Genomic DNA, 12,054 nt, shown 5'->3' with positions numbered 1-12,054 from the left:
CACACAGTTGTCTGTGTACACTTCATGGAGGCACCAGTGGACGGTTACCATGGCTCAGCTGACCACACAATCATAGAATCTTCTGAGCATCTTCTGACTGTGCTTTAGAGTCACTCATGTGAAAGAGCATGCTTTGGTAATAATATTCCAAGGCCATACCAGGCAACCAAGCTTCCTAGCAATGCCCTTAACCCAGGTGCCAGGGAAGCAGCAGACTTCTCTCAGAGTAGGATCTGCCCAGAGTACTGGGCCCTCTGTTACCCTCAAGTGAGTCACCTACCACTACAACCCATCTTTTCTTCCTCATTTAGTAATTAAAATGTTTTTATGAATCCTGAATCATGTTTTAGGCTGCTTTAACTGAATTTGGAAGCACATATGTTTCCATGGAAGGGACAACATGCCAGAGGGAGGACATGGTATCATTTAGCAATCATTATCACAAAAAAAAAAAAAAAAAGAAAAAGAAGAATATCACTCTATACAGGGATTTGGATAACATATAGAATTGTCACAGTATAGCAAAACACTGAAGTGGAAAAGTGGGATCTCACTAGATTAGAGTAGCAGGGAGGAGAATCATCCCCCTTGACACACTGGCTATGGTCCTTTTGATGCAGCTCAGGATATGGCTGGCTTTCTGGCCTGTGAGCTGCCAGCTCATGTCTACTTTTCCACAGAATCATAGAATAGTTAAGGTTGGAAAGGACCTTAAGATCATCAAGTTCCAACTCCCCTGCCATGGGCAGGGACACCTCGCTCTAAACCATATCACCCAAGGCCTCGTCCAACCTGGCCTTGAACGCTGCCAGGGATGGAGCATTCACAACCTCCCTGGGCAACCCATTCCAGTGCCTCACTACCCTAACAGAAAAGAATTCCCTCCTTATACCCAATCTAAACTTCCCCTGTTTAAGTTTTAACCATCCACCAAGTGCTCCTCTGTAGGGCTACTCTCAATCTGTTCATTCCCCAGCCTGTGCTGATACTGGGGGTTACCTTGGACTGAGGTTTAGGACCTTGTGCCTGGCTTTGTTGAACCTTATCAGGTTCACATGGGCCCACTTCTCAAGCTTGTCCAGTTCCCTCTGGATAGTATCCTGTCCCTCAAGCATGTCAAGTGCACCACACAGCGTGGTGTAATCTGTAAATTTACTGAGCGTGCACTCAATCCCACTGTCTGTGTCACTGATGAAGATATTAAACAGTACTGGCCCTACTACAGACCCCTGAAGGACATCACTGATCATGATCTTTGTCTGGACATGGAGACGTTGACCACTACTCTCTGGATGCAACCAGCCATCCAATTCCTCATCCACCAGTCTGTCCATCAAATCCACCTCTTTCCAATTCAGAAAGGATGTTGCGGGGGACCATGTCAAAGGCCTTATACAAATTTGGACTTACAGAATTCCAGACAGATGACAATCATAGCTCTTCCTTTGTCCATTGATGTAGTCATTCCACCACAGAATGCCACTAAGTCATGCAAGACCTCAACACATTCATGTCAGCCTCTTGCCTTCCTTTCCTGATTTCTTACACCTGGAGATTGAGATCTCTTGTGCTCTATGGGAAGTGTCATTAAGATCTGCCAGCTCTGTTCTGCATCCTTGTCCCTGAGGGCAGTTCCCCAGGGGGTATTGGTTAACTCCTTGAACAGCCAGAAGATATTACACTGTGTACAACCTATAGGCTACTGCTCACTCCTCCCTTAGACTGTAGCATGCCTTCCACAAAGCAGCAATATATAGGAGTTTCAATCTCTTTAATTTCTCCTTTAACTCCCAACTTAAAAATCCCATAGTTGATGTACGCTTACATCACTTGAACACCTCCATTAATGCCTGTATGAATGCCAGCTTCTTATTTCCTGAAAACTCTCCATTTTGTTTTCTAGTAAATGGCATTTCAAGGAGCGAATCAAAATCACCCAAAGCAGTAATCTGAAGAGGCCCACAAAGGGTTGTAGGTAACCTACCATATCATAAATACTGCAACAAACTCCAGTAGCATAACCATAATGAATCAGGGCCTCTGCCTACTAGGTAGGTTGCACAATGAGCGGAGAAATTCACCTTGTTCAGCCTACTTCATGCCTTCAAACTCACCATAGCATAACTGCCATCACCTGCACCAGGGTCTTCAGTACTCTGCAAAGCTTGCATAGAAGTTTCCTCACCATGTTTATTGTTCAATTCCATCATGTCATCAACATCCTGTAGAAAGAGAGGCAACACTGGAAGTATTTGTATCAGTAGTGTGATGTGTAGTAGGTGTAGATGTGGCACTTAGGGAAGTAGTTTATTGCTGGACTTGGTAGTGTTAAGTTTATAGTTGGAGTCAATGATCTTAAAAGTCTTTCCAACCTAAATGATTCTATGATTATTGCTTTGTTGTGCAGAAACAATTGCAGTTATTACATTATTGAGACACTATGCAAAACAGACCACAACCAAAATGATCAGATGCTGGTCTTCTTATGTACAAAGAGAACCTCTTCCACAAATGATCCCCCAATAAAATGCACATTTTATAGCCTTTCTAGTAATTAGTGAAACAAATTGCTGCTACCAAATGTTCATTTCTGTCTTTGTGGGTTTTGACAAGCTAGAAGAAATTAATATTCAAGAACAGAATCACTTAGGTTGGAAAACTCAAGGTCAGTAAGTCCAACCAAAATGTGCAACAGGAAAAGAGATTTTAAATGGCAAGATTTAGCATGATGTGGAAGATGGAAGATCAAGGCCATCATGTTCAGCACTTCTACAGTTCTTCTTCTTTGCACACTTCAGCAATACCTGGGACTTGTGCAGATCTTTTCTACAAAGATGAGACCCAGTCCCAATGGAGATAACCCCGGGTGCATTACCTGAACGAGGCCATCCGACAAGGTACCAGAAGACCAGGAGGTTGCACTGTCTTTGTGCTTTTCATCATCCCTTTCCAAAGGCCAGAAATTTGCATCTTTCTCTGTGTCTGTACCTCCCTTTGAAAGCAGAAACAGCTACGCATTAGATTGTGAACAGGAAGCTCAGATATTCCTTCAAGCAATGTAAATTACTGCAAACCTTCAGTAACACATTGGTCTGTTTCTGCTAAACCTTCAGTAACACATTGGTCTATTTCTGCTTTGCTTATCTGTCCTTATTGTGTTTCCCAAATCCCACTCCTTCCATTGCTCTGTAGCTCTGCTGCAAAACGAATGGCAATTGGATGACACTAATAGTTTTCTCTAGAGACCACAGAATATCCTCATTTTTTTCATGCTATATATAAAAAAAAAAAACCAAACCCGAGAAACAACCTTTCTCCTGTCCCCTGAAACATCCTGTATGTAAAGAAAACCACAGCAATAAAGGGGCAGAAACCTTGCAACTGAAGTGCTTGGATCAGAGTAGTAAGACACGACCTCTATGCAGGCTGTTGGGACTTCTTCACACTGTCAAGCCATGTATTTTCATCCTTGCCTAGCCTAAAGCAACCCCTTCAACACTCTATCACTTCTTTGACTCATTTCCTTTTGATTCTTGTTGCAAGGGTATATCAAAAATTCTAATTAATATCCATAGCAAGGACTTCAGAGAAATTGAGATTCTTCAAAACTTGATTGAGGCCACAGTCCCTTCCAGGAGATTTATACGAGAGTAGCTTGTCATTACCGGCCCAGGCAGGCTGTGAACTGCTGTGTGAGTGGGTATCTAGGTTAGAAGTTCATTGGCACTTCTGCACATTCCTGATTTCACTCAAGTAACTCTCATTTAGTCCCTAGGATGCAGGAAAGTTGTGCAGAAAGTTTCATGGATTTTTCTTTTTTTTTTTTTTCTTTTCTTTTTCCAAAAGCTATTAACTACCTCATGTAACTTTACTCCCAGCTTTGTTCCTCTGTGGTTCACATGGGCATTTAGACTCCACAGGTTCAGAGCAACCTGCTGAGCAGTGTCTACCATTCTCCCAGAAATCTCTCCTTCGCTTGCTTCCAATAGTCTGATTATGCCCTTTTTTCTTAAGCTCAAACATACAAATAATTTTGATTAAGTTTTAACATTTCAGAGGCTGCCTAATTCTCTCTAAACCCCATTCCATATATAAACATTGGCGTTTAGGCTCATACTTTGCTGTGAACACATCCATAAAGGGGGTATTACTGTCTAAGCAATGCCACCAAAAGCAGCATCACAGAATGAGGTGCTGTGTAACACTGATATTGTAATACTGGTAGGCTGGCTAAAGTGCAATTTCTTAGTATCCTGGAGCAATAAAAGATATTTTAGTTTGTTCTAAAGTGTTTTGAATTAACATATTTTTCATAATTTGTCCTGTACCAAAATCTGGTGTCTTACATACATGGCTGTATATGCAAGATATGTACCAAACTCACCTTGCTGTGGAAAGAACAGTCTTCTGATTCTTCATCCAAGGAAGGTAGAAGAGACATCATTCCTCTTTTTTTCAACTACAAAACCGCACACAGAGACAGTCCAGTTATTCATGACAAGAACAGTAAAAGCCTTTTCTCTTCTGCTTGTAAACCAAAAGAAAGCTACCACTTGAGGTCAATTTTTAGAGAAGCATTGAACATCTGCCATGCTACAGTAAAGTAATTGAAAACTGCAGGTACTAAGCACCTCTGAAAACTGGGACTTTTTCTGTGCTATACTGTTTTAACATCACAGCTATAATAAGGTCAAATTTCATTCTGCTCCATAAAAACAATTTACTGAAAATCTCATAACAACTGATTATCCACAAAACTACACATTGAGGATTTTGCTGTTGATTGCTTGATGCAAACTTCATGTTGGATCTGCTCATGCTAAAAAAATAATCAGAGGTACACTTCTTCTGCCTTATCCTATACATGCATCATACTCAGTCCTTCTGGGACCATTCAGAAGCACAAAGGGGAGGAGAAGAAGTATTAACTCACAGCTGAAGGGGTGCTCCTCTCTCAATACCACTCCTCCTGGAGGAAGAAAGGTTATTTACCTGCCTCCTCAGCTCTCAGGTAAGTGATTCCAACATGGTGCTCCACTTACCCACTGACCAGAAACATCAGTCCTAACCAAGTCACTTTGTGCTAATACAGAGGCTGTAGGTTCATCTTCTGATTCAGGCACTTCTTGCTGTAAGCGCTGGTGAAGCTCAGACATTGAATTCTTCATTCCAGTAAGGATATCTTCCTTTCTTTGGCACAGCTTTATGATTTCTTCTTTTACAGCTTCCATGTCTCCCTAAGGACCAACAATATCCATAAGCATCCATTTTATTATTTAACCAAACAGTAATGTAACTGATGATAACAGTGATGCATCTTACTGAAACTGGGACTATTTCCCTTTTTTCCTTTTTCACGGCATTCGGACAGTTCCCCATTGTCACTACAGAAGATGTCTAGATACATGCAAAACAGCAGCAACAGATTGAACTCAGAACAGCACTTGCTGCCTGTAATGCAGAAGCTGGTAGTCTGGAAGTAAATGTGAAAGGCTGGGTAACTAATTCTAACTAGGTCCTGAACAGCCACGGGGATATGAGTTTCCTTCAGGACAGAGGGAATGCAGCTGGGTTACATTACTGTGTGCCAGAAACCTGACACAAACCACTTAGGATAGCTTTGATGAGGTCAAAGACAACAATAAGGGTAGCTCAGGTAGCTGAGTTTTCTTTGTTGAAGCTGGCTTAAAAGAAGGAAACAAACTCTTCACTGGCTTTTAGTGACACGTACTGGGCAATAACTATCCCATGTCTTTCAATGTGATATTGGGAGCAATTATCCCCGATCTGCAGGGATTGAACAATAATCCAAGTAACTGCATTAATAAAGAGGGAAACAAATTGTCTTTGTCTCCTCCCTGAAGAGCTAGAGCTGGCTCTAGCTGGTGTTCTGTTTGGACCTTTCCTTATCACCCAGTCACCAGGTGAGCAAAGAAAGCATAAGAAATCACAGGGTAAGACACGGCAAGGAATAAAATGCCCTACTCCATTACTGAAAGTGCTAAAGCTCTTTGAAGCATTGTTAGTTGCTCAGAGAATTGTAATGTGGCTAAATATCCCATTGCACACTGGGCTCAGTCCATCAGACCAAGCTTTGATGCTATGCAAGTAATAATCTGAGACAGATGAAAGCAGTAAAACTGCTGCTTCCATCTCAACTACAGCTTCTTCTGTTAATGTTAGTGTGGCTGCAGGACTGGGTAAGTAGAGGCAAAATCCCAGCAAATTTTCAAAGGACGTGGAAACTTGGCTCAGGCAAGAGTGGTTTTTTCCTTTTGTACACTCAAACCCACAAGATAAAAATATTCCAAAGGTAGAGACAAGAAAAAGCCATTGGAATGAAGAAAAAGCCATTCATGACAATTTGGCATGTTTTATAAATGTCCACTAAGAAGCGTATTTCTATTTGATTCATTGCAAGAGAAGACTGCAGCATACATTCACCAGATACAGTTTGGCAAACTTCACTAGCCAAAAACTTCATCAGAAAACAACTCTTTATTAATGCCACTTCTTCATGTGAAGCCCCTCAGTAAGATAGGCAATTCCATTGCCCACATCTGTTCATGAAATGCTACAGTTGTGAAAAGGTTTTCCTCTAAAACAGGAGCTATTAAACAGAAAGTCCTACACTAAAAGACAAAAACAGGAACAGGGAAATGAGTCATGCCTCATACTAACATCAAGCCTGCAACATCCAAGCACCTGAAAGCAAAGCAGCTATGTATTTAGAAGCCTACCAAGTGATTATAGTTATTAGGCAAGTACAGTGTATGTATATTAACTTTATTGTGATTGACTGCAAAAAGCTGAATTTCAGAGGCACTTTATAAACAGCTATTACACTCAATTAGTCATTTCCTGACTTTTGCAGTGCTGTCCTTAAAACACATCTTACTTTTGATTAAATAATCAATTAATCTACTACAGAAAGTAGCTGACTGCAGGGAGAAAAGCAGCACATGTTTATGAGTTAATGAAAACAGTGTGACAGAGAGGACAGCAAAAGGAGTCTAAAGAATCCCTAAACAGAACCACCAAAAGTACTGCTGCATGGTCAGTGATCAGAAATGGACTCAGTTCTCTGCATTATCCCAAGCTGCCACCTCAGCAACATCATCTGGATGCTGAGCACAGGCAAGATATGAATGCTACATATTGTTTCACCAAAACAGCTGCCAGCTGTCATGAAAGCAGCATTCTAAGTCTTCCTTAAAAGTTGATATAGGTACAAACAACACATCAAAATCAATAAGAAGTAAATTATGGAAGATGTACCCAACTAATATTAACTGTAATATCTCTTGGTATATGTCAACTTACATATGCATAGTCAAACTACGTCATTTAATTGACTGCTTGACCATGCATGGTGGGGAGGGGAAGCACGCTGGTATTTCTCAGTGCTCCGCACCATTGTGATTAATGTTAGCCAGGAAAAGTAGCAGACATGAGAGAGTAAACAGTAAAACTCACCTCTGGACAATGAGTCTTCTGAGACAGTGATTTATCTTCTTGCGATATTTCTACTAAGGGGTTCTTTAGGAATTGTTTCAACTTTTCCATTTCTTGCTCACATTCTTCTGTTTTCTTTACAGCTTCCTGTGAAGTTATAATCCTCATAAATAATTGTGAATTCAGTAATAGAGAAACAAACTAGTCAGTAATGGAAGAAACTTGTGCTGAAGAGTACTGACGCCTCCTTTATATGTGTAGTTACATGTAAAAGTATTTGGTCTGCTAACTTTGCACAACCCTATCTTCACTAAGTTTATTATTCACTTGCTAAAGACAAACTGCTCTATCCATAAATCTAAGTATGGTGGAGTATTCTGCCTAGAAGCCTTTGCTTACTCCAGAGTGGAACTACGAATTTGGTTATAAAATGCAAAAAGCATATTAAATCATATTCACTACAATTTAGAACAGGTTGAAAAAAAGGGAGAAATTACAGGGTGTCATTCAAGTTAGAAAGCGTACCTGGTTTTTATTGGTGCTCAGGTCTTTACTGCCAGCTAGTTCTGCACTGACTGCAAATGAACTGTGCTGCACACCAAGCAGACACTGCAGCTCAGAGGATAAGCCAACCACAGTATCTGACAATTTGAATACTTCCTATAAAAAGGATAAGTATTTCTACTTGGTGTGAGCTTCTGCTGCTCACATGACTTACTGGAAAACATATACATTATAAAGAGCCAAATTTACTTATTTGAGAGCGATAGCAAAATCTCATCAACCCCCATGCTTGTTTGTGCAGAAATGGGCAGTTCCCCCCGCAACACTGTTCATGTTTGTCAGCCACTGCCTGTTACAATGTCTCACGTAATTAAGGAATTGTTACATCTACAAACCAGAATATTTTCTCAAAACATTTAACTTGCAAAACACATTCGGTGTCTCTCTGTTTTCTGACCCATGAACTGTTCCTCAGGTGTCTGCAAAAGGTAATAAAGAAAATGCAGTCTACTTGAACTTGAAATGCTGCTGATAGCAGAATTTTTTCAAGCCTGACAGGCTGAAATAATCTCTCTGCAAACTTCGCACAGATTCTGCCTTTCAGAGCAGAGATTCTCTCCTGCTATGAACAGTAACAGAAAAAAAGCCAGATTGGAGAAGAAGATACTTAATTGTGGCCTATAATCTCAATACAATAGCATTAAGAATCAGAGGAGGAAAACAAAGAATAGGTCTTCAGTTCTATGAGAAACTAGAAGTCCTCTAAAAGGGTGGTTCTCTTACCATGCTTCACTTCCACATTAATAGGACTGTATAGTAATAGGTAAAATGTGTACTACCTCAAAACTTCCTTGATTAAAGAATATGAATAATTTGTATACAGACTCCAACATCTCCTGTCATGAGCCAATATGTGACCATAGCCACTAGCCTGGAGAGCTCATCTGTTCTCTGCCTTGCACTGAGACACAAAAAAAATAATCTTGTTTTATCCTTCTCTTGATATAACATAAATTATGCCATATATGTGGGACTGAATATCTTCCTAGAAGCGTTGGCTCTCTTTTAAGTTATTTCCTGTTGACATTTGCTCTTTACTTTTCCTGTTGCGGTAACAGTACTAGAAGACCTACCCACGGCAAAGGGCCACCTGTCTATAGTGTACAGGCAGGCAGGCATTTATTTTTTTTTTTTTATTAAAGAGCTTTCTAAAAATGAACACAGTAAATCAGCATTTATGCAGAGACACTCTCTTGCACAGAAAACCAGTAGAAGCAGCTGCAGCTTCCAACTCCTCCTCCTGATGACGTTCTTCAAGTACTTGACAGGCCATAATAATAACAGAGGGCAACATTCAATTCAGATCTAAGTCACCTAAAATCCTTCCCCAAAGCTTTCACATTTTGTTACTGTTACACTTTTTCAGGTGCAACTTAATTATGCAAAAATTACTACTGCAATATCCTGTTGCATCGCCAACAGCAAAATATGGGCAAATGCACCCAAACACTGAGATTTCAAAACTAATCCTCAGGAAAAAAAATTGTATGTATATATATTTGTACAGGAAACTTGCCTCCCATTTCCTATCCTCTCTATCAGGATACTTACTACCTTTTTATGCAGTTCTCAACATGCCATCCTTTAACAGCTTTATTCTTTGTTATGTCTTTGCTGGTGTTAGACTTCTATTGTAGTACTGCTTCTTTCAACCCATTCAACAGGACTGGAAAATGGTTTTTTGCACAGTTTGATATCCTAGCTGTCAAGAACTGCAGTTTTTCCAATCTGTTCTCCCACAAAGAAATTTCACTCAGCTACAGACTGTTGGGTCCCTACAAGACAAAGGCAAATGCTGAGCAAAAAAGGCTACAGCTGTTTCAAAAAGGAGAAAGATCTAAGCCTTGACCTAATGCTTCACATAAACCAGATAGAAATCTCATGGTAACACTTTATAATTGGAAAACACGCTGTTTCTGATAGTTTTAAAGTGTTTTGAAAATTCTGAAGTATTTAATCTGGTAACTCGCTGAAAAAGGTACATTTTACCACATCCATTTTTCAGACATAAGAAACTGTACGGACTAAAAAAACCTAAGACTGCAGGAATCATACAGATCTCACACAGTCATTGCTTCCCCCCCCAAACTCCAAGCATTAGTCATGTACCATATTTGAGTTTTTATCTTGGTGTGCTGCTCTTCATTTCACAAACTGAAAATCAGAGATGGACATTCACATTTTAGCTGTCACTTGTTTCTGCCTGGCTTCTGAAATACCCAGGAGGAAGTTGGATGTTTTAAATCATCTGCTGTACTGTAATAGGGCTGGAAAACCAAATCAGTAAAGATACTGTATTATTTTTCTAAGTGCTGCTATAATCCTGTTGAGAAATGGATGGGTCATATGAGAATTTTCATACCTCTGCTCACTTGGGAACATGCATAACCAAACTCCAGGTTGTCCCCAAGTATATATACCCTGGGCAGTGGAACGTGATGGAAATATCCCTGAATTAAAACCTTCCTGAGCTGGTACAACCACATCACTCAGTGAAGTGCTGCAGAGATACCACTTCAGGTTTGTGGCCAGTATTGCTGTTTCATAATCCTAACTGCTCATGAGTTAACACTCACTGACCCATCAACACTGCCTTCTCTTACAGCCATGTGTCACACCAATGCTGTTACATCATTTCTGTTTCCAAACCTGTCAACAGCATCTCCAACCCCCCTGTCACATGTTCACTTATGTGGATACACCCTCGGACCTTCTGAGAGCAGGAGTTGGCGTGCCTCAAAATCAAGTGACACTGGTGGAAAACAGTCGCTTTCCTGGCTCACTGATTTGGGAAGATCATCTTTACTAAACAAGTTTATGCTGTCATCAATTTCTATTCAATTTCATGTTCAGGTAAGCTTATGTACTTGAACATTGCAGATGTGAGCACCTGCATGTAACACTGGACTTAATCATTAGTTGTGCAAACCAAGATCATAAGACACTTGGGCCTTCATTTCTTCTACAATATGCTAAACCACATGCTCTCAGTTGTGACTAAATTGGAAAACTGAAATAAATTCCAGGACTACTCGGAGTGCCTTGTTGTAGTATCAAATTACAAAAAGACCCCAAACCATTACATAGAGTCATAGAAGATGTACTATATACCTGTGTTATAGTTTAAGCCCAGTTGGTAACTCAGAACCTTGCAGCCATTTGCTCACTCCCTGCCCTCTTCTCCTCCAGTCCCACAGGGATGGGGAAGAGAATGGAAAGAATGTAACTCCCATGGGTTGAGATAAGAACATTCCAGTAACTGAGGTATAACACAGACCACTACTGCTACCACCAATAATAACAATAAGGGAAATCACAAGGGGAGAGAATACAATTGCTCACCACCTGCCAACTGATACCCAGCATGACCTGAGCAGTGATCAGGGCCTTCTGAGTAACTCCCCCAAGTTTATATAGCGAGCATGATGTGCTGTCTAGTGATTAAAATTATTACAAAATAAAGGTGGTTTAGGTGACAGTAAAGAAAAAAAAAATCGGTTACCTCCAGAAGATCATTTTGTTCTTTAGTAATTTTTTCTAATTTCTTCAATTCTTTCAAAAGCTGCCTTGCTCTCTGAAAGACTGAGAAAGGTTGCATTTTCACTCCTGGTAGCAGTAGCGTATCTTCATAGGACTGTATATGTACAATGCTTTTCATCATGGGACCAACATGGTCCAGTATAACCTATTAGGATACAGGAGAGATCAATGACATGATACTGAGTTGGAAAAATAAAAACTGAAAATTTATACTACTGTCATGATGTGCAAAAGTTCTCTCTAGTGAGTTTCCCATTTTAAGAATGAAGAATATTTTAATCTTGGAACAAACAAGTGAAAATCTATAGTGAGGTTGTCTAAAGCAAGACAAATATATAACTAACATTTACAATTTTGCCTTTTCTGCATATACATACAGTTTGCACAGTGACAAAGGATCATATTCAGATTAATTTCTATTTACTAAGCATACTGTTTCAATTTAAAATGAGGAAGTAGACGAACATTATTTTCCAGAACAAATATCAGTTTATT

The 12,054-nt window shown here is 40.0% G+C and overlaps 1 protein-coding gene across 1 annotated transcript in view; it reads right to left on the bottom strand.

The window, feature by feature from the left end:
* Window positions 1-12,054, bottom strand: part of SYNE2 (spectrin repeat containing nuclear envelope protein 2) — a 191,889-nt gene that overhangs the window by 73,987 nt on the left and 105,848 nt on the right. The window contains exons 62-67 of the mRNA XM_061376171.1: window positions 11,522-11,704; window positions 7,477-7,602; window positions 5,043-5,237; window positions 4,385-4,459; window positions 2,876-2,992; window positions 2,115-2,222 (exon numbers count right to left, since the gene is read on the bottom strand). Coding sequence (XP_061232155.1) covers window positions 2,115-2,222; window positions 2,876-2,992; window positions 4,385-4,459; window positions 5,043-5,237; window positions 7,477-7,602; window positions 11,522-11,704 — 804 coding nt within the window. The remainder of the gene's footprint in view (window positions 1-2,114; window positions 2,223-2,875; window positions 2,993-4,384; window positions 4,460-5,042; window positions 5,238-7,476; window positions 7,603-11,521; window positions 11,705-12,054) is intronic.

Source organism: Neopsephotus bourkii, unplaced genomic scaffold (genome assembly GCF_033783945.1).
Source record: "Neopsephotus bourkii isolate Nb327-2 ecotype Australia unplaced genomic scaffold, CSIRO-AGI_Nbou_v1 NB_1707, whole genome shotgun sequence".
In the NCBI taxonomy this organism is placed as follows: domain Eukaryota; kingdom Metazoa; phylum Chordata; class Aves; order Psittaciformes; family Psittacidae; genus Neopsephotus; species Neopsephotus bourkii.
Note: the sequence above shows the minus strand (reverse complement) of the source record. Positions and strands in the feature narration are given on the sequence as shown.